General features: G+C 33.4%; 1 protein-coding gene and 1 long non-coding RNA gene across 2 annotated transcripts; one reads left to right on the top strand and one right to left on the bottom strand.

The window, feature by feature from the left end:
- Positions 1-9343: 9343 nt before the first annotated feature.
- Positions 9344-14137, top strand: LOC112941811 (uncharacterized). Its single transcript, XR_011210600.1, has 3 exons — positions 9344-9470; positions 9539-9650; positions 10467-14137. It is a non-coding gene; the product is annotated as an uncharacterized lncRNA (long non-coding RNA).
- Positions 14138-19788: 5651 nt separating this feature from the next.
- LOC138337302 (uncharacterized) lies at positions 19789-20914 on the bottom strand. The gene is made up of 3 exons (XM_069287208.1): positions 20632-20914; positions 19967-20153; positions 19789-19879 (listed from the first exon to the last, which is right to left on the bottom strand). Exons 1-3 carry the CDS (start codon positions 20912-20914, stop codon positions 19789-19791), a joined length of 561 nt encoding a protein of 186 aa, XP_069143309.1.
- Positions 20915-24622: the final 3708 nt, after the last annotated feature.

The following is a 24622-nucleotide window of genomic DNA, read 5'->3' as shown; positions in this document are numbered from 1 at the left end:
CATATGAGAAATGGAAAGGAAGGAAATCCAACTTGAAATATTTTAAAGTGTGAGCGTGTCTATCAAAAGTCCAAGTTCCTATTCCTAAAATGATTAATAGGACTTAAGATTGTGGACTGTAAATTTAGACTTGAATAGTCTAGTGAAAGTTGTAAATGCTCTTGGGAAGAACAAAAAGAGAATGTTCTTAACAAAGAGATTCAAGGGCGTAGTAAATGTCCAAGGATATCTACTCCTTTGAATATGATTTTGTAACATCTCTTGTATCTTCTGTAGACTCATCCTTTTGGACAGATGGTGCCAATAGTGAGATTGGTTCAATCTTGAGCAATCCTATTCGAAGTTGATTGATCTTCCTCTAGGAAATAAACCTTTCGATTCAAACTGAATCCTCAAAAGGAAAAGGAAAGTTAATGGAAATATTTAAAATATAAAGCAAGACTTTTTGTAAAATATTTTAACCATAGGTTTTGATCTTTTGGACATATACTCGCCGGTAACTAGAATGACATTCATTTGCATGTTAATTGTGTTAGTTGTGGTATATGACCTCCAAATTCATCAAATGAATGTGAAAACAACTATCTTAAACAAACAATTGGAGGAAAATAAATTTACATGGAAAAGCCCGAGGGTGTTGAGGTTCCTAGTAAATAAAAGAAAGTGTGCGAACTTGTTAAGTCATATCATGGACAAAAACAAGCACCCAAACAATGACATAAGAAATTTAACAAAACCATATTGGCAAATAGATTTAAGAATGATGGAAGTGATTAATGTGTTCACATTATAATCACAAGGTTATTGTTTGTGTGTATATTGGTGATATGTTGATCATCAATAGAAAAACTAATGACGTAAATGCTACTAATCATATGCTAGAAAGCAAGTTTGAAATGAAAAATCTTGGAGTTGCTGATGCAATATTAGGTATAAGAATTCTTAGAACTCCATAATGTTTAACATTTTTACGGTTTCATTGCATTGCAAAGGTACTTGAATAGTTCAAGTAATTGGATATCAATATTGTCAAGTATCCAATAAATGTGAAATTTGCATTTCAAAAGAGTAAAAGCGAAAGTGACTCACAATTGGATTGTGCTAGAGTATTGGAAAGTATGATGTATATTATGAAGTGTGCACGATCAGATATAGCATTTGTTAGTAATAAGCTGAGTCGGTTCACAAGTGATCCCAATAGAGTTTTGGGGTATTTAAAAAATACTTAAAACTATGTCTTGCATTATAACAATAGTCAACAGTACTGAAAGGATATAGTGATGCAAATTTGACCACCGAACAAATGAAGAAAAATCCATGAGTGAATATATATTTACTCTTTGTAGAGGAACAGTCTCTTGGAAATATTTCAAAAGAGACATGTATCTCTAGCTCTACATTGATCTTTGAGCTAGGTACTCAAGATAAGGTCGGTGAATAAGTTGAAAGGCTCCGAATTTTCTTGATAGATATTCTTTTTTAGCCCAAACCATTGTCATTAATATGCATACACTTTGATAGTCAATATGAAATAGGTAGGGAATGAAGCATGATTTATAACAATAACTCTCGTCATATAGGACATTGACATGATACCGTTAGAAACCTCTCTAGTGAAATTATCAGAATTGACTATGTAAAGTCAAAGGATAATGTGTCGGATTGTAATGAACTAGGCTTATATAGAGCTTCACTAGTGTTCTAAGGGCTGCTAAATATCTTAATGTGTATGTGAGTTTTGAAGTCATTTTGGTTAAGTTTGAAGTCAAACGTCAATGAACGACCAAGATATTCGACGACTAATCCTATTGTTCTTGCATGTACTTATCTGTGTGTCCTGAGTTTATAAAGTCCTTAAATGATGAATAATAGTATTTAGAGGCAGTGTATAAATCTTGGAAGAGTTTGAAGGACAAACTTCCAAGAACGTCCAAGACGTTAGAAAGTTAGTCTTTAGACGTGCTTGTGTGTTTGTCTGTGCCTTTGCATGTTTTGTGAATTGTTTGATGTTGGAATTGATGGGATGGGTTACTAATACCTAGACGTGAATGTTTAGGGGTTCAATATTCCTAGAGGAGGACCCAATCTCAAAGGCAGAATCTTCCTAGACTGTGTCAATTAACAACCAAAACGATGACCAGTCGATCAAACGACGGCTCGTCAACTTGGTCCATTGATGGAGCCTTGAAGGCTTCCCATTGGGGAGTTGCAGACCCAAACAAAGGACCCCAATCGACGGTGCGTAGACCAGTTGACAGTCCGTCAATGGGTGGGCATCGATTGGAACCTGCACTGCCTACAATTTTCTGCCAAGCTTGGGGTGTTTTGGGAAATTCACCCCAAGTCTTATAAATTAGGGGGCAGTTTAATTAGGTGTATTTGGGTATTTTAAGAGTATTTAAGTGATTAATCTCTCATTTAGACCCTAGAACCTAAGTCAAAACCCTTTCCCTCCCAAATTCTCTCTAGAAACCTCCCTCCATGAGAGTTCAAGGTGGAGCTTGATGATGGATTTTCAATGGATATTATTCTTCATTTCTCTTTGTATTCTTCTAATAATGTATGGGAGTTCTTCATCTAAGTATTGGTATCATCTTAGAGTCAATCTCAAAGTGATTTCAAAAAGATGAAAATATCCAATTTCTACTTTAAGTCAAGGTTTCTTGCATGACAGGTTTTCAAACATGATGTTATTGATATATAATTTATGTGTTCCAATAAAAATCTCCATGAATCCATGACCTTCTCAAATCTCTAAATTTCACTATAATGTGGGTGAATGATTAGGGCCTCATAGTAGTGAATTCATGTGTAGATTACTTTGGGTTATTGGTTTATGTGTATATCATGATTGAATGGTTTATAGGCTGCCTTAAATATAGTATATTGTTGAATTGTTGGCTTGGAATTGTATTGATGGCTATTTGTAAGAGCCTTTATGAAGTGAATCGATTTAAAGGGCTAAGGATTGTTGATGATGATGATGGAATGGTGGTAAGATGACCTAATCTCTCTTTATTATGTAGAATTAATATTGAATTGTACTGATTAGTATGGTCCACTTATGGTGGCATTGTTTATGTGTTGAATTTGTGCTGAGCATGGCCTTGTCAGCATTAATTATGTATACTGTTGTAGTATCATGTTAGGGCTTATATGAAGGTGTAATATGAAGATGATTATGTGAAATAATGTGATATTGCATAAGGTGTTATAGCTTGCATGGACATGTGAATTGAAGTATGGTGTGATGTAGGTTTGAGTCTTGTATAATGTGAAGATATTAAGTAAAGTACTCTTATAATGTTGGTTGGTCTTGTATGAATGCTAATGTCATGATTCTTCTCTAAATGATGGTATGTGATTATAGAAGACTAAGAAGTGTCTTAGGTGGTAATGTTGTGTATGTATGAGTGAGGTTCAAGTATGTTGTCCTTTAAATGACTATATGTTATTAAGAAAGACTATAGTGAGTCTGTATATGTGTTGATATGGTAACTTGTGTGGTATACTTAGTATCGCTACTTGGTATTTGAATGACATTGTTTTAGTGATATGATGAATGGTGTGTCTTGATTTTGTAGACCTAAGTCCCTATTCTTGATACATGAAAGCTATGTGAATATGTGATTTCTTGACTTGGTAGGCTAAAGCATCCGTGTCTTGTATGTATGACCTTGAAATTAGTAAAGAAGGTGATGATATCCTTGAAGTTGAAAGCCGTAATGGTCTCCTTCTCGTGTGAATGGACTTAGGGATAGGTTGGCTGGAACAACATGAAACCATCTCTAAGAAGGTCATTGAGCTATCCTTATTTACCATTGTGTGGCAGCCTAGTCGACCATCCCTGGTGAGGTGTATTATTATTTGACTGTGACGAAAATATGGTACCTCTTCATATGCCCTTGTGATTGAACTTACTTTATAAGAACAAAGTCTAGAACCGAGTGAGTATGCGTGGGTAGTGACTCTACTTAAGTTGATACTAGAGTACAAAGAAACCCTTGATATTCCTTAATCATGTGCCTACACGGGATGTGTACTAGTTCTATCCTTGGCAAGTAGAACATCTTCCATCAGAGTAGGTAGACTTCGGATTCCATGCCTAAGTAGTATGGTCTATGTCGGTTATTAAATATTCTCGCGTGTGGGATACATTCTAGCATTGGAGAAATATTACAATATTTAGGTAGTGGAATGAGACTCTATCTAGACATGACACGAGTAGATTTTGAAGATGCTAGGATGTAGGTTCCCTGGGTCTTTTCCAAGACCATTATATGAAGTCCTCTAAATGTATGGTTTTCTCTCAAAATGGTTTTAATGAAAATATGGCTTATTAGTGAAGTATGTTTTATAGAAAGGGTATAGCTTTGAGGATTACTTAGGTAGGCTTGAAGAGGGTGTATGGGCGGTCTCTTTATGTTTTACTTAGGTGAGTCTTAGAGTAGCCTTAGGTAGGGAGTCTAAATGATGTAAAGTCTTGTCTTATTGAATATAAGTTATGTGATATTGATTTATTGGAATAACTTTACTTTAGGTAGTCTTAAGGACTATCTAAGTGTGTGTGAAAGTGTTGTATGGGAGACCACTTCATATCTTACTTACGTGGGTCTTAGGATAACCTTTAATAGAAAAGTCCACGTGAATATGCTTATGTGATGAATGTTACTTGATTATGTTCTATATTTGATTATTAACTTGTTAAATGTCTCTTAAACTCTTTTATGAAGGTTTTATCAAAATTTCATGAAAGCATGTTTATATACTAAATGTCCCCTTTTTCATGGTTTTTGCATGACTTCCATACTTAGTGCATTCAATGTGCTAACCTCTTATTTTCTCTTTTTGACTAAATTGTAAGGAAATAGACATCTTGATATGCCATAGAGGATTGATAGATTTATAAGGTGAGTCCTCATCGATTTGAGGACAATACCCACATGTTCCTCACGTCTTTAGACTTATTTTAAGTCTTGTAAAGTATTATTCCCAATGTTGGTTATTCAAAGTATTAGATGGTTTAAAGACACATTGTAATGGTAGATTATTTTTAAGAAGTCTTCTGCTTGTGTATTAATTAAAGTATCATTCGTGTGTGAAGAAAGTTTTAGCTTCTTAATTATTTTTTATAGTATATTATGCGATGATTGGTACGTGTGGACTGTGCGGGACTTCTCGAGGTCCCAATCGCTGTGTGGCGACTTGAGGATGCCCTAAATTCTAAGGTATACCTACGGGTCATGAAATGGATCAACTTACAAAAAGGCCTAACTAGAGAGAAAGTTCAAAGATCATATAAGGGAATGGGTTTGTGGCTTATGACAAATCATCATGGCGGTAACTCTATATAACAGACTGGAGATCCCAAAAGCTAGATTCAAGGAGAAAAAACAAAGTTGTGAATGACTGTTCGATATTGTGAACCAACTCAACTCATTCTCATGATGAAGACAATGCTCAGGAATAAGGATACAACATTAAGGCTTATTAAGAGTTAATAAAGCATAATAGTTTTAATAATTTTCTAAGCTTGGTCGAGTTGACCAAATAGTGTATCTACGCGATGACAAGGTTAGAAATCACCTATGTGAGTGTGAAGTGTATGTCGCTCCAAAGAGAATTATTATCAAAAGCCTATTCTCTATATGCTCATAAAACCAGGAGGTGTTTATGGCTGAAACGAACACAATGCAATTAGTTCAAAGGGATACACCAAAACTCGACGGTTCAAAGATATTGCATCTACCGATTAACCAAGTATATCTGATATATGTTCACCATAGAAAGTCCAAAGGGAAACCTACTTATGTAGATACAATTAGTTCTCGCTTGTAAAGTATACATACTTGTTCGTTTATTTATCTTTGAGTCATTCCCATTCATGCGGGGGATTTTTGGGTTTTAAAATGTGTCAATGAGAAATGAAGAGTTGCGACTTTTATAAAAAGTTGTGACTTTTATTAAAAGTTGCAACTTTTATAAAAGTTGTGACTTTTTTGAAAGGTGATGACCTTTCCGAAAGATTGTGACTTTTTCAAAGGCTTGTGATGTTTCCGGTAAGGCACAATAAGAACCTTTTTGCACTACTCTTTGTTTTTTATAAATTGAGGGATTTCTTCTCATCTAAAAAAAAGAATTTTTGGACTTCTTCTACTACTACTAAATTTAGTATTTCAGGTGTACTTTACTGTCGTTGAGTGGCTCGCTGACACTAGTGTTTTGAATATCATCAATACACTAGTGATTGAGATCATTCTATTGTGGGAGGACATATTACAAATTAAACTTTGGATACTAAAGGGGAATAATTTCCTTAAGGGGACACTTTCCATTCAGTGGGCTTGATCTTCTTCTTTTGTTACGATTCTGGTATGAGTTAAATATTTTAGATTTGTGAATTAATTTCTGTTCTTCCGTTCTTCTATTCTTTACTGGTTCATTAAACTTTAGTAACTTCATGTTTATGCAAAGTTTGTTGGAATCAGTAAAATTCTTAAACACATATCGACAACAATTCTTTATTAATAAAAATATTTCATATAGTTTTCTAATCTGTTTGTGATTCTAGTTTCTCTACTAGTTTTAATTTTCTAGTTGTGAAAATATTCTTTAACTTTGTTGTGTCTTACAAAATTCTTCAAAATTTTTTTATAAGTATATTAAGAATACAAAATGAACAACAAAAAATAGATGGTGCTTTATACTTGTCATTTTAGAAAACCAACACATAATTACTTATTTGTTCGACACATTTGTCCTTAGTCATAAACCTTTTTTAAAAACTAAACCCTTGGTCATAAATGTGAAGAGATATTAATATGGTGCAACAGAGACAAGTATTATGTAGAGAGGAGTAATAAATAAGGGTAATTTAGACAATTTACTCTCTAGCTAATCTACATATCTACATACTAGATATTTTAAGGCTCGTATTACGGTACCAATATAATTTCACATATTTTGTTGAATAAATTAGATAAATTCACAACTTAAGATATTTTAGTCCTCTCTCGGATGCATTCATATTTTCTCTTGGATACATATTTATCCCTTCTCGAATTCATCCCTGCCCGTTCACGGGCCCAATATAATTAATTATTTTTTTTCAATTTTAAGTTAAAAAAATTATCTAAATTAATAACTTATTTTACTATAGCTTCTAAAATTTTTTACTATTTTAGAAATTTTTTTTACAAAAATCTCCTCTAAGATACATTCCTATCTTCTCTCACACACATCAGTATCTCCTCTCGGATACATTCCTATCCTCTCTTTAATTTGCAAGTTTCCTCAATAGCAATGTATCACGATCGATGTATCCGAATGTGTGCTGATTTATATGAAATTATTTAATTCTAATTTTTTTTTGTAATTTATAAAAAGTAGGGATATGATGTAATTAACTCTTTACACTATGAAAATTTTACTTTAAAATAATTTTTGCGACATATTTTTCTTTGTAGTCAGTTTCAAAAGAATGATGTATAATATATTTAAATAACATTTTGACTTTGAAATATTCATTTTATTCTTAGTAAGATGATTTATAGTCATATGAACATCTATGGTTTTTAGACCACAAGTTTTAAAAGTGCTTTTTTCTTTTAAAAATATCTACATGTTAAGTTAAATTAAAATTATATAAACCTAAAGGGAGTGAGTACAAGATTTAGATTAATTTTATATTTATAAAATTTAAGTTTTTTTTTAACTATTTTGCCTTTTAACAAAATTTAAAATGAAAATAGTTCAGAATTATTTTTATAGTTTTTTGTTTAATCAATAATCTATCAATAATAATCAAAAAATTTTATTTCGATAAGGTAATAAAGTATTTTAATTTTGAAATTTAAGTATTAATATCAATTAAGAAAACATTTATTTTTAAGTTGTAAAGCATTCTAATTTAATATTTAATGTGTCGCTTACTCTCGACGAATGAGACTGATTAATAATAATTTAAGATTGCAAGAAGTATAAATCAAGACTAAAAATGCAACTGACTATTATATGAAGGTCAATATGTAGTTTATCTATTGTGGAAGTTTCAATGTATATGATATATAATTCTATGCCAAATTAACTTTGTTTCCATATATTTATACTATTTTAAAATTTATCCCGTTAATTGGTTATGTGTTTTATTAAACTACAACTATGCACTCATTATTTTGTCATTTTCTTTATTCTTACATTATCAACTCTATTTTTTATCTCTTAGAATTGTTATCTTTGTTTTTTTTAATTAAGTGACCATTTTCTAAGATAAAACAAAATTTATTTTGGAGATTAAATAAATATTTATTTTGGAGATAAAATAAGAAAAAAGATTTACTAACCTACAACCACGAAGATCCACTTTGAAACCCAGCTACGAAGAAAACTTTGAAACTCTTAGCCGCGAAATGAGGGAGAAGGAGTAAAATCATTTCTTGAAAAAAATGGAATGAGGGGGAAAAAGAGTAATAAAGATTTAAAGATTTTGTTTATGTGGCAATGGAACCCTATTGGCATGCAATGTGGAATTCACATGGCATTTTATAACTTTCTTTAATAAGAAGGGCCCTCTTGACCCAATAGTTTGACGGAAAGGGTAGTTTTGAGCCGAAATATAGTTTAAGGGTAAATATAACCTATTTCAGATAGTCTAAGCGTATCTTTTACCATTTTCCTTTTAGTCTATGTGGCGGTGGAACCCTATTGGCGTGCAATATGACATTCACATGACATTTAGTAACGTTCATTAATAAGAATTGCACTTTTGACCCAATAGTTTGACGGGAAGGAAAGTTTTGAGCCGAAATATAATTTAACAATAAATATGAACTATTTTGGATAGTTTAAGGATATTTTTGACCATATTCTATTAAAACGATATGAATACTTATGTTTAAAAAATATTGTATATAATTTAAAACGAAATTACATAATGGAAGATGGTAGGTTATACTGAATATATTGTAGTAGCAATAAACATATATGAACTTTTTAAATTGTATAAATATTTTTTACATTATTATAATCAAACAAATATAAATTAATTTTTAAAAATTAAATGAAATGATTATGTGGAGTCACACATGAAACAAAACCTTTTGTGACTCTTGAAAAAGATTATTGTATTCTTCTAGAAAATTATTTTGACCAATAATTATACAATTATAAAGCTATTGCTTTGCCCTTAAAAATATTTAAAATTACAATATTGTCATTGATCGTCCTAATCATGGCTCTTCTACTTAATAGAAATATTTTTAATAGGAAAGGATAAAACCTCCACATTAAGCCAAGTGGCATATAACTCACCTTACTTTTCCAATGGCATTTTACAAATTTTATATTTGATCTTTGTATAGTTGTGTCAAGTTCCTTTAAATAAGCTTTCCTGGTAATTTAATTGAAGCCTTTCAGAACGAGGATAAACAAGAAAGGCGATCAGGGATCTCCCTATCTCAACTACATCTTAGGTAGGAAAGAGCCTTTTTTAGTTTCCATTTATGATTAATTAGGTTTATCACAAGTTTGGCAATGTCAGGCCTATCAATATTGTGGAGGAGTTTAATAACCATAAACACAAGGGTAGCGTTGATAGTTATGGAAGCATAATTTAATTAGTCGAAAGGGGGTGCTTGGGTCGAGAATTTGAGGTAAGTAATACTTTAAGCCTTAGAGTTTGCTTTACAAACCAACTTTAAAAATGTCTGTCATCTACCTAGTCGATGTGTTGGGACAAGCATGTTTTGACATAATACTAAACATTCTTTTATAAGTTATATTTGGTGTGATATTGGATGTCCTTCTTTACTATGGTAATATAGTTACTACGAGAATACATAAATGTTGTAATATGTTAGGGGCATATCTATGCTGCCGTAATATGTATTGGGCCTTGTCCATGCTGCCATAGTATAATTTGCGACTTTATATATGATATCATAGACTTGTCAAGGTGCCTGACTATATCCTTCACTGTTGTTTATGACAAGCTTTGAGTGTGGATTGAATTTTGACACTTTTAGAGAGCCCCACTTAGCTACCATATAAACTTAGTTCTCCTTAACTCCACTCCATATGAAAAAATATCTTAGTTGGTTGAACTTTTTCACAATACTTTTTGGAATATGGAATACACTCAACATATAGGATGGAAGAGCATTTAAGATCACTTTATTAGAGTAAATATACCTTCCAACAATATTATATTGACTCTTCCACCTTGCTAATCTCATGTCTCATCCCTCCAAAACATCACTCCACACTTCCATTTTTGGGATGTATACCATATGTTAAAAAATAATATTTATTAGAGAACAAATATTTACTCAACTTTAATAGATCATATATTCGTTTGTGATGTCTATTTACTTATATAGTAGATGATTTGGTGTGTAGAGTTTTAGCTCATACACAGATGATTATATCATCGGTTCTGATAAGTATAAAGTTTTTTGGTCACAATCTAGGATGAAAATTGGACATGTCATCGGGTACGATTGTAGCACAAGATTATATGTAATTTATCCAAAATATGCAAACGGTATAGTTCCAACTTCTTGTGCTAGTACATTTTGTATGTATTGAACAGGACCGAGTAGAAATAGTTGTTTTAGACTGACTGACAAAAACATATTATGTAAACTATTAAATGTACTTATATTCTTAATCCTCATATAACTATTGTGATATGTATATATTAATTATCGTTTTGATTTATTAAAAGGTAAGATTCTAAGATGGGTCAACATGTCAGGTAAGTTGGATGATAATAATATATATTGGTGAAATGATAAGTTAGTTGATGGAATCAATGTATCGTTATAGAGATTGATTGATATGCATTTTTGAGAAACTTATAAGTTTTCATCGTGTCAAATCTGGCAAGTGGATTTATGAGTCCGACACATGAAATAAGTTAAGTAGTGCTCTAAAGGAAATTAATCATTATGTTTAAATCGTCATTAATTTATTTATTTATTTATTTATTTATTAGTATCTGAAATCATAACATGGGAAATTACATAAGTGTTTAATGGGGAATTACGAAATAGAGGAGTGCAATTATGAATTTCTAGTGGAATGATTTGTAATTTACTATGGTAAGAATTATTCAAATTAATTATTTAGAATTATTTTCATAATAGGTTGTTTCTGTAATTAATTTTGTGGTCCCTATGATGCCCATATTTAACTAGAACTCAGAAACCTTTTTCAATGGAAAAAGGAAGAATAATATGGGTTTTCTAGTCTTCTAGAAAAACAAGGTATTCTAGTCATTTTGGATTAGGAAGAAATTTCTATAAATATGATTTTCCTAACCTAGAAAATAGAGGAATAAGTTTTCTATTCGATACTTGTCCACCCAAATATTGAAAGAGTTTGGATGTGACATGGGATCACTGTAGAAGACCATAATTATTGTTTATCTTGTAGATTTGCTTGAAAATACGTCTATCTTGTAGATTCGCTTGAAACTATCCGTTCACGCTTCGAGAGGTATTTATCGAATAAAATTTCAGTATATTTATGTGTTCTAGCATGATATATATTTTAGTATAAACAGTATTGATTATCTATTATTTATATAAGTAGTAAAGATTCTGATGAATCTCCGCTGTGCATATAGTTTTATAACAATTGGTATCAGAGCCTTACTTGCATCTATTTTGATAACTTTAATACGTTCGCATATACATATGTTGTTATATACAATAATATATTGTTTAATCGATGAAAGCCGTCAATCACATGAGGAGCATGTTTGGTCGTATCAATTTAATTGGATTATGACATATTCATGTTTTAAATTTAAATTAACAAGTAATGAGAATTGCTTGGTGTGTTTAATAAATGATGGCGTGACAGCAAACAATATTTGGCCACAATTTTCTTTACCTTGTTGAGTTTGAAGTTAGAGATGGCAGTGAGATTTTTTTTTTAAAAGTAGGTTAATACGTTATTAAAATCCCATTTGTTAATGTTGGCATTAACAATGCTAATATTGAATAAAATATTTATTTTAAAAATGAAGAGAGGACTAGAGTGGCGGCAAACAGTGCCAGAAAAGTGGTTTTTAATCCACAATATACACCCACCTAAACCTAAGATCTCTTTTTGTTTATTTTTTTATTTATTGTTTATTTGTTTTTTGTGTTTTTGACATTATTCTCTTGATTATTTAATTATATGAGCATTGTTTTGTTTCTCTTTGTATAATATAAATAATAGTAGTTAAGAATTAATAATGATTAGTAAAAGTGTTGTTAATGAATCTATTTATTTAAAATCATTGTAAAATTCTTATAAAATATTCTTTTTTATACATGTAGAAATAATTAACATATAAATTGAGCTAAATAGGATTCACGAAACTGATCTATTTATTAGAGTCATTAGAACATTCTCAATGTATCATATATAAATTGTTCTAACTCCTAAGTGAATACTAGTGATGAATATTTATTTACTTAAATCAAGATTCGTTTTTTAGATACTAGTAACACTTACTTATTCATGAGAAGAGATATTAAAGGTTTTCACCGGTTTAAAAGGGAGAAAACGTAATATTTTGAATTCTCAAGTGTATGAATTGAGAGAACAATTTGATATAAGAAGATGTTGTATGTCTTAGTCAAAGAAAAGGCACACAATATTCCTAATGCTCATTAGATAATTATTAAAAGAGAACAAAAATGTAAATCGAGTTATATTAATCTCTAACTATGCTTCAAACGATTAATTTTTCAAATTTTATCATAGTTAAGATGGTCATGAATTTTGTGATATCTGATTGACTTGAAATTTGATGGTTTAAACGAAAATTGTTTAGATGGTTTTAGGTAAATTTGTTGGATTAAAATTTGATTTGAATATGATAAGACCATTCTTTATATCAATTATGCTTATGTTAAATTTGAAAAATAATTGCACATAGTTATTTGACGAAAATTGATATGTGATAAGAATGTATGAATGTTGTTTTAATTCCTAAAGATGCTTAAATAACTTGAGTTTGAATTTGGTTATAACTTTGGAAATAAAGATTCTTCACAGATTCCAATTGACCTGAAATTTGGTAAGTTCATTAATAACAGGCTAGTAAGAAGTACTCATTGCTATGTGGTTATATTTTTTTGAGGTCGTTGAAATAATTTTAAAGTTGTTTTTTGGAATTAAAATGTGATTTAGTTTTAAATGACATCCTTTATATTAGTTTTATTTATGTTATACGTGGTAAGGATGTTGATCTATTCATTTCCCCCTAAATCGTTTGAATCTGAATTTGGTCAAGAGATTTGGAGATAAATATTAATTTTGAACTCCAATTGATCATTAATTTGGTAGGTTCATCAGAAACGATCAACTTTAAAATACTCATTGTTATGCAGTGATTTGGTAATTTGAGATCGTTCAGATGATGTTATTAGATAATTTTTATATCTTGATAAATTAATTTTACCGAAAAGTTACTCGACTATGATATAGCGGTAATAGAGTTTGTTCTTTATGGTCTTGATGACTAAATTTTAGTGAAGTATTAAGTTCATGTGGTTTCTTAGACCTTCCTCCATAACGGATGAAATCAATACAAGTCATTAAAGTTTAATCTCTAGTTTTGATTATCTGTATTGACTCTACTAAACTGAGTATTTGATTGGATCAATGGATGCAGGGATAATGATATTCGTTCGACTTAAATTTACAAATGCTCTCCATTTGAGTTAGCTTTTGTTTTAAATTTGTTGAAGTGAATATTTGACACCATATATGTATGTTGCGTGAGTAGTCATTTTTTCATTAAAATTTATTGTTCAAGATGCATTTATATTTATAAGGCGTATGTTGAATTTTAATATTTACCGTATATATTGTCACACCCCGAGCTACCACCGAGACGCGGACACGGGACCTAGGACCACAAGTGATCCCAAGCCAACCTTGTTGGCATGATTATGAGTATACTAAAGAATAAAAACTGACGCGGAAGCTAAATCATAATTTGAAATAAAGGATGAGGAATACCCATATGCTAAAACTGAGATATTTGAAATACCGACGAGTTTAATACAACGGAACTATTAACTCAACACTAAGCTGAAACTAACTATGTCTGAAATAAGCCTCTAACTGACTAGAAACGTTGGGACAAAAAGTCTAGCAAAACTGAAACTAAATCACTAAAAGACTGAAATGAACTCATGACTATTGTCCTCAGGGAATGAGGACTCACCACTGATCCTGCTGAACTGGAGATCGTGAATCGATCAAAGCGTGATGTGGATGCTGAGAACTTGAACCTACAGCACGAGAACATGTAGCTCACGTATGCTTCAATACTTGAAGGTACTGAACGTGTAGGATAGAGTAAAGCTAAAACAAAACATAACTGAACAAGAACCAAAATAAGTATAATAATATGAACATGATATATTGAATTCTGAGCGAACTGGATGCAATGACCAAATTTATAACATGCTGAGAATGAATAATAACTGAACTGTAAATATAGTCAGTGCATTAGAGTCTGACTGAACTGTGGGAGCTACTAATAACCGATAATAAAACGACATGAGCTAAATGTGGAGTCCGATGTATATGCCCCATCGAGAGGACTCATTTTACCCTGCTAGAGGTATTAAAGCATGCTGGCGTGATCACTAAACCGATGCCCACAGAGGGGACTTACAATCTACTTGGCTAGTAGTTCTGGGACTAATTGGGTACACTGAACCCTAGTCAAACTCAATATTGTGCTACTCACAATGAATTATGTAACTAACTTATTATGACTAAGTTTCTGTAAATACTGGATAGCTCAAAATTGAACATGCAAATTGAGAATGCAACAATTAATCTGGTAACTATGCATTTATAACTGAGGCATGTATATCTAAAGTAACTGAAATGTCTGACCTAGCATGTGTTTTTCAAGAACTAAAGAAATAAATAGCTAGGGTTCTGAAATTCATGTAATAATCTAAGTAATAACATGGAAATCTGATTTGGAACGTATAACTAATTAATTCATGAAGTTCTGTTGAAGTTCTAGAAAACTTAGGTCTAATCATGATATGGGAATCAAGAACTGACAGAAAACTAGGGACCCAATGGGTGAAAGGAACCTACTAGTGATATCCCATATACCTTGTGATGAAATTCACGGAAAAATATTTAAATTTTGGGACAGGAACTGCTGGAACCTTGCTGCATTCTTGAACTAGGGTTCTTGACCTTTTTCTCCTTTCTTGCTTCTAATTTTATAGGTTTTGATTTATGATTTTGACTGAGGTAAGTTTTATTTATATTTCTAGGCTTAAACAAACTAAAATCTGATGATTTAGGGTCAAAACGAAGTATCTTAGGATTTAAACAAAGTGAGAAAATACCAAAAGATCGCTGAGTTAATTGTTGTTTGACCAAACGACGACTTGGACTGACGGGCCGTCGTTCAATCTACTGTCCCTCGTTTGGGTCCGTAGGTTAGGCCTGTTCGACATAGCTTTACTAAAACATACATAACTTCTTACTTGGAGGTCTGATTTTACCAAACTCGGCGGCTATGGAATGTAATTCAATTATATATCATTTCGTAGGTTATGGGACACCTAATTCATTTTGTGCTAAGAGTTATGATCAATTGAAGTTGACACAGTAGCATATCCCCCTAATTGTCTGCTAATTTTACCTATTGGTCAATCGTGATTCTTGTCAGAGAGTGGGTAAACAGGGTCTTGATCAACGGACACAGACTACAGACTGTAGTCTTACTTACGGACCGTAGGTGTGTTCGTGAATCGACACTTAGTCAATTTTTCTGGGCTGCATCATGGGAAAGTTTCAATCACAAACAACAGATGTGCATTATGGGCCGTGGGTCAGACTACGGCTCGTGATGGTAACCGTCGATTGCACCTATAGATTTCTAAAAAGCTTATTTTTTGTTTATTTAGGATTCGGGGTGTTAGATACATCAACATGCTTTCTTTTGGAATTTTAAAATTTTGTTCTTTATTCTTAATTCGTGTATCTATTTCATAAAATGATGATATATGATAAGAAATACTGAGGGGGAAATATAAATTCTATTATGTCCAGACAATGCTTTCAACTAAATTGATCATACTTTTTGGAATTCGAAAAAAAATTTGATTGATCTGAAATTTTTGTAGATTCATAAGAATGACCTAGTAAGAGATTATTTTTGTTGGATGGTCATATGAGTTTTTGGTCATATTTGATTAAATAGTAGTGAAGTATTAGTTTTATGTTTTAGCTTAAACCTTCCTCCCCATCGGATGAAATTGATACAAGTCACTATGTATTAAATCGTCTAGTTTTGATAATCTATATTAACTCTCCAAAATAGAGTAATATAATATTAGATCAATGTAACTAGAGAATTTTCACTTGACTTAAACTAAAAATAGACTCTCCATCTGAGTTAGGTCTATATGAGTTTATGGAGTGAATAATCGGTCATTGTACATGTGTGTTGCATGAGTAGTTCTCTAATCCCATCGATTGACTATTCGAGATGCATGGATATATATGTATAAATGAGCCTTGAATATCCTTATTCAGGATTATTCAAAATATCATATCTATTTAATGTATTATGTCTCACATCCTCAATAGACTTTACGCACCCACTTAGTAGTACTTAAGCTTTTCTTTTGATAGGGAGAAAATGTTAATTCAAAAAATGCATTGTACATATACCTTGTTTCAGAAGGAATTATTTTTAGTTTCTAACTAGATAAGAGATGATTATTTGATATATTTGCTTGGAACTCTCCTATAATTGAGTTTGATAAATATTTCATTTATAGTGGTATGTAGTTGCGTGATTTTTTTATTAATATTATCTCACATGAATTGAATTTTATTAATCTATCTCATAAGAGAAAGTATCTTTCAAATTGAATGATACTTATTGTACACTAACATCTAAGTTATATATTTCGAAAGAACTTCGAGGTTGGTTAATGGATGGACATAACGGTTCATTGAAAATGAGTCACTTCCAACATGTGAGTTCTATTCAGAAGGAAAAATAACTAAGAGACTTTTCCTCATAAAAAAAGAAAAAGGTGGTAGTGATAAGTTAGAATTATTCTATCTTGATTTGTGATGTAAATGAACATTCGGGCAAGAGGTGACTTTGAGTATTCTAATATTTCCACAAACTGTTACTCATGAAATGAATATATTTTATTTTGATGTTTTGGCAGTCTAAATATCTTGATAAACTGATCAAGATATTTTAAACTAATATAGAGCATCATGAAAAATATATATAAAATCACTGTAATTGGATTGTAGTAACATAAACCTCTTTGTAGAGCTCATGAATCACTTATCTTATAGAATAATGGCATTTCAATTATCTACACCAGATACAAAACAATAGTTTGTGTAGAAAAGAAAATAAGTAGACTCTTATGAAGATAATAAGATTAATTATTGACTTATTATTAGTTATTTTGTTTCTTTTGGGATAGGTTCTAATAACTACATATCACATTCTTAATTCAATTTCATTCAGATCAGTACCTTGGACAACTATTGAACTAGTTGGATGACGTCAGTCTAATATGTGATGTAACGCTCTGATCTACTCTGGAGACGCGGACATGGAACTTAGAACCACAAGTGATCCTAAGCTAACCTTGATGACATAATCCTGAGCATACTAAAGATAATAAACTGATGTGGAAGCTAAATCATAATTAAATCTGAAAAGATGGGGAATATCCATATTCTATAATTGAGATATTTGAAAACAATGAGTTTAATACAAAGAAAATATTAACTCAATACTAAGTTGAATCTAACTATGTGCGAAATAACCTCTAAACTTGACTAGAAATACCGGGACAAGCCCCAGCTAAATCTAGCAAAAACTAACACTAAATAACTAAACACTGAAATAAACTCATGACTGATGTCCTCGAGAATGAGGACTCATCACTGAATTTGCTAAACTGGATATCGGAAATCGATCTATGCGTGATCTGGATGCTGAAAACCTGAACCTACATCACGAGAAAATGTAGCGCATGTATGCGTCAATACTTGAAAGGTACTGAGCATGTAGGATAGAGTAAAGCTAACATAAAACATAACTGAACAAGCATAATTGCAAGTATAATAATCTGACATGATAAACTGAAACATGTTGAAACTCAATACTGAATATACTGATAAATGGTCAATGCATAGAGTCTGAAAGATCTGTGGAGTTACTAATAATCGACAATAAAACCACATGAGATAAATGTGGAGTCCGATGTATACGCCCCATTGAGAGGATCCAATATACCCTTCCAAAGGTATAAAGGCATATTGGCGTGATCACTAAACTAATTGCCCATAGAGGGGACTTACAACCTACTTGGCTAGTAGTTCTGGGACTATTTGGGTACGCTGAACCCTAGTCCAACTCAATATTATGCTACTCCCATGGATACTGTAAATTAACTGATTATATCTAAATTTCTGTAAATACTGGATAGCTCGAAAGTAAACATGCAAACTGAGAATGCAACAATTAATCTGCTAATTATGCATTTATGACTAAAGCATGTATATCTGAAGTATCTCAAATATCTGATTTAGCATGTGTAATCCAAGAACTAAAGAAATACAAAGCTAGGGTTCTGAAATTCATGCGATAATCTGAGTAATAATATGATAATCTGATTTGGAACATAAAACTAATTAATTCATAAAGTTCTGATGAAGTTCTAAAAACCCTAGATCTAATCATGATATGGAAATCAAGAATCTGACTGAAAACTAGGGACCCAATGGGTGAAAGGAACCCACTAGTGAAACTCCACATACCTGGTGATGAAGATCACGAAAAAATACTTAAGTTTCATGGTTGTAACTGCTGGAACTTATTGCGTTCTTGAACTAGGTTTCTTGAGATTTTCTCCTCTCTTGCTTCTAATTTTCTAAGTTTTGTTTTAATGATTTGACTTAGATATCTTTTAATTATGTTTCTAAGATTAAACTGACTAAAATATGATGATTTAGTGTTAAAACGATGTAACTTAGGATTTAAATAGAGTGGAAAAGGTCCAAAAGATCCCTAGGAAGGTTGTTGTCGGACCAAACGACGGCCAGAACTGATGGTCTGTCGTCTATCCAACGCCCCATCGTTGGGTCCGTTGACTGGGCCTATTCGACATGCTTTTACTAAAATGAGCATAACTTTTGACTTGGAGGTCTGATCTTAGCAAGGTCGGTGGATATGAAAAGATAATTCAATCATCTATTTGTGGGTAAGTCATAGGACACCCAATTCATTTTGTGCTAAGACTTATGATCATTAGAAGTTAAACCAATTGCATTTTCCCTTATTTGTCTGCAAATTTTTCACCTACGGTCAGACCTACGTCCACCTGTGGATCATGCTGGCCATCCCTAGCTCTTGTCAGAGGGTGGGTGAAGGGAGTCCTGATCGACGATCATGGACTACTGACCGTCGTCTGACCTATGGACCGTAAGTCTGTCCGTCGTCCAAGACTTAACCAAAATTTCTGGGCTGAAATTTTTGGGAGTTTTTGATTCCATCGATGAATGTACAGGCCGGGCCGTGGTTCAGGCTACGGTCCGTCGATGCCACTGTTGGTAGCACCTGCAGATTTCTCTAAAAAACTAAATTTTGGCCTGTTTTGGCTATGGGGTGTTACATTATCTCCCCCTTGGGAACATTCGTCCTTGAATGAATACTAAACTATCTGAATAGAAGGAGAGAGCTGCAAACCCCACTACTAAACACTAAGAACTGAGTTTCTGACTAAATTGAGTTCTGAGTACATGCAATTGTGCTGAAAATGCAAGTACAAGCTGAGGGAACATGATTCTAGAACTGCATTTACACATGAATGACTGTAAAACTGAAGAGGAACTATTACCTCAAGTTGGAGTGGAATCGGAAGGAAAGAGGTAAGGATACTTGGCTGTCATGGATGCTTCTGCTTCCCAAGTAGCTCCCTTTACGGACTGACTCTTCCACAAAACCTTGACTGAAGGGATTTCTTTGTTTCTTAACTTTCTAACCTGACAGTAAAGAATCTCAACTGGTACATCCTCATAAGAAAGACTATCTTTCACCGCCACACTCTCTAAAGGAACTACAGAGGCTGGATCACCCACACACTTCTTAAGAGTGAGATGTGGAAGACCGGATGCACTGCTGCTAATTCTGCTGGCAACTCTAACTCATATGCCACCTTGCCAACCCTTTTCAAGATCTTATAAGGGACTACATATCTAGGGCTAGCTTCCCTTTCTTTCCAAATCTCATCACCCCTTTCATAGGTTAGACTTTCAGAAAAACCCAATCGTCAACTTGGAACTCTAGTTTCCTTCTCCTTACATCTGCATAAGATTTCTAACGACTTTGAGTTGTCTTAAGTCTATCTCTAATGAGTTGCATTTTCTCCATAGCATAAAGAACTGAATCTGGCTTTATCAAAGCTGCTTCACCTACTTCAAACCAACCAACAAGAGATCCACATCTAAGCCCATATAAAGCCTCATAAGGGGCCATCTGAATGCTGGAATGATAGTTATTATTGTAGGCAAACTCAATAAGAGGAAGGTGATCATCTCAACTACCTTTGAAATCGATCATACAAGATCTCAACATATCCTTTAAGGTCTGAGTGGTACGCTCTTCCTGCCTATCCATTTGTGGATAAAATGTTGTGCTGAGGTTAACTTGAGTACCAGGACCTTTCTGAAATGACTTCCAGAAATGAGAGGTAAACTGAGGACCTCTATCTGAGATAATAGACAAAGGAACCCCATGCAACCTCACAATTTCATTGATGCAAGGCTTCACATAGTCCTCCATCAAATCTTTAGTCTTGACCGCGAAAAAGCGAGAAGACTTAGTCATCCTATCAACTATCACCAAATGGAGTCATGCTATCTGCGAGTACGAGGTAACCCTATGATGAAATCCATATTGATCACATCCCACTTCCAAGTAGGAATATCGATCTCTTGAGTCATACCTCCTGATTTCTGATGTTCTACCTTGACTTGCTGGCAATTGGGGCACTTACTCACAAAATCTGCTATATCCCTCTTCATGTCATTCCACTAATAGAATTCTCGCAGATTGCGGTACATCTTAGTGGCACCTGGATGAATAGAATACCTAGAGTTATGGGCTTATGTAAGAATATTTTGTCTCAACTCGCCCACATTAGCGAAGTACACCATCTCCCCCTTGGGAGAAAACCTCCACTTTCTGATTATGGACTGCACCCTTCTGTTTGAGCAAGCTTGGGTCAGTGTCTTGCTTTTCCTTAACCTCCACTACCAAAGACGATTCTACCCCATTCTGAACTGTTACACCGCTGTCTGATATGCTCATAAGTCAAACTCAAAGCGATCAAGCCTGTGAACGTCCTTCACTAGCTCCTTCATTTCTTCCTCAAAATGGGCTACACTACCCATAGATAATCTACTAAGAGCATCTGCTACTACATTCGCCTTACCAGGATGGTAATGCACACTCATATCATAATCCTTAAGGAATTCAAGCCATCTCCTCTGGCGAATATTCAACTCCTTCTGGGTGAACACATACTGAAGGCTCTTATGGTCAGTGAACACATCTACTTGAACACCATACAAGTAGTGTCTCCAGATCTTGAGTGCAAACACCAATGTTGCAAGCTCGAGGTCATGAGTTGGATAGTTCTTCTTATGAACCTTAAGTTGTCTAGAGGCATAAGTTATCACCTTATCTCGTTGCATCAACACACAACCTAGCGCAACTCTGGATGCATCACAATAGATCACATAACCATCTAAGCCCTCTGGTAGAGTCAAGACAGGAGCTGTAATCAATCTAGTTTCCAATTCTGCAAAGCTTTTCTCACAATTATCTGACCATTGGAACTTGACCATCTTCTGAGTCAACTTAGTCAATGGTGAGGCTATGGATGAAAATCCTTCCACGAACCTTCTGTAATATCCTGCTAGACCTAAGAAACTTCTGATATCTGTAGGAGAGGTAGGTCTAGTCCACTGTTTCACTACTTCTATTTTCTGCGAATTCACCCGGATCCCTTCGCTAGATACAATGTGACCGTGAAAAGTAACGGATTGAAACCAGAACTCACATTTACTAAACTTTGTGAATAGCTGGGGATCTTTGAGAGTCTGTAAAACAATTCTCAGATGACTCGCATGTTCTTCCTCATTCCTAAAGTAAATGAGGATATCATCAATGAAGACAATAACAAACAAGTCCAAGTACTTTTTGAACACTCTATTCATCAAATCCATGAAAGTTGTAGGAGCATTGGTTAGTCCAAATGATATAACTACAAATTCGTAATGACCATAGCGAGCTCTGAAGGTTGTTTTCGGAATATCACAATCTCTGACTTTAAGTTGATGATGACCCGATCTAAGGTCTATCTTGGAGAAATGGCTAGCATCCTGAAGTTGGTCAAACAAGTCATCAATCCTGGGGATGGGATACTTATTCTTGATTGTGACCTTGTTCAACTGTCTATAGTCAATGAACATTCTGAGAGAATCATCTTTCTTCCATACGAAAAAAATGATTCACCCCATGGTGAAATACTAGGTCTAATGAAACCCTTATCTAGAAGGTATTTCAACTACCCTTTCAATTCCTTAAGCTATAGTAGAGCCATTTTGTAAGGAGGAATAGAAATAGGTTGGGTACTTGGAAGGAGATTGATTCCAAATTAGATTCCCCTTTCGGGAAGGACTCTGGGAAGATCTTCTGGAAACTCACAAACTACTGGAACTGACTCAAGAGTTAGGGTTTCAAGGATATAATCCTTAACCTGAACTAGATGATAGAGATAACCCTTAGATATCATCTTTCTGTCCTTAAGGTAAGAAATAAATTGACCCATAGGCGCTACGATACTACCTTTACATTCTAAGATTGGTTCGTCTGGAAACTGAAAACGAACAGTCCTAGTTCTAGAATCGACTGAGGCATAACATGAGTGTAACCAATCCATGCCTAGAATGACATTGAAGTCTACCATTTCTAACTCTACTAGATCTGCTGAGGTGACTTTTTGAGAGACTGTGATAGGGCAATTTCTATATACCCGTCTAGATATAACTTGATCACCGACTAGAGTAAAGACTGAGAAAGGTTCTCAGAGAGTTTCTGTACTAACATTGAATTGGACTGATATGTAAGGAGTTACAAAAGACAAAGTCATGTCTATTGTCTTTCCACTGAGTGAATCATATGTAAGTCACATCCTTGAGTTGGTAGGATGCCAATCTCACCTATCACTACAAGTTACTAACATCACTCAAAATATATATTTGACCTCATCAATGAACTTATGTGGGTCCTTACCAACTTGTGACCCTAAAAACTTAGGCGGATTCATCATAACAAAATCACAAAATCTAGCTGCCACTAATCAGTCATTTCTATTAGTAGGACCAGAACCTTCTGATTGTTCTATGTTCTCATACTTTGAGCCAAAAGCTTAATTGGTGCTCTGAAACTCAACATTTGAACTTTCTTATCTGGTACTAAAGGAACTATATTAGCATTCATTAGCATTCCATGCATAATCTCTATGAGAAGGCATGATCTTAAGCTCTCAATGTCGAGTTAGAATGGAATTATACCTTATGCACGATAAGAGTAACAAGAAGGTGAAGTTTTTCTTAAAACACTTCATATCCTCCCTCTCATTAGATATGGTGCACTTCACACCCATGAAAAGGACTCTACTTAGTGAGGCTTTTCAGACATCCTAGGACAAATAAACCTAATGCTCTGATACTAAGTTTTGTCTGCCCCGAGCTACCTCCGAGATGCGGACATGGAACTTAGAACTACAAGGGATTTCAAGCTAACCCTTCTGGCATAATCATGAGCATACTAAAGATAATTTGAAAAGATGGGGAATACCCATATTATATAACTGAGATATTTGAAAATAATGAGTTTAATATAAAGGAAATATTAACTCAATACTAAGCTGAATCTAACTATGTCTAAAATAGCCTCTAAACTGGATTAGAAATACTGGGACAAGCCCTAGGTAAATCTAGCAAAACTGAAATTAAACTCATGATTATTGTCCTCGGAGAATGAGGACTCACCACTAAATATGTTGAACTGGAGATCAAAAATCGATCTATATGTGATCTGGATGCTGAGAACCTAAACCTACATTACAAGAAGATGTAGCCCACGTATGCGTTAATACTTGAAAGGTACTAAGCATGTAGGATAGAGTAAAACTGAAATAAAACATAATTGAACAAGCATAATAGAAAGTATAATGATCTGATATGATAAAATAAATTCTGAGCTAACTGGATGCAATGACCAATTTATAATATGATGAAACTAAATACTGAATATACTGATAAATGGTTAATGCTGAGTGTCTAATTGATCTGTGGAGCTACTAATAATCGATATTAAAACCACATGAGCTAAATGTGGAGTCTGATGTATATGCCCCATTGAGAGGACCCAGTATACCCTGCCAAAGGTATAAAGGCATGATGACGTGATCACTAAACTAATTGCTCACATATGGGACTAACTACCTACTTGGCTAGTAGTTCT

The sequence above is a fragment of the Solanum lycopersicum genome, chromosome 7 (assembly GCF_036512215.1).
Source record: "Solanum lycopersicum chromosome 7, SLM_r2.1".
NCBI lineage: Eukaryota > Viridiplantae > Streptophyta > Magnoliopsida > Solanales > Solanaceae > Solanum > Solanum lycopersicum.
Note: the sequence above shows the minus strand (reverse complement) of the source record. Positions and strands in the feature narration are given on the sequence as shown.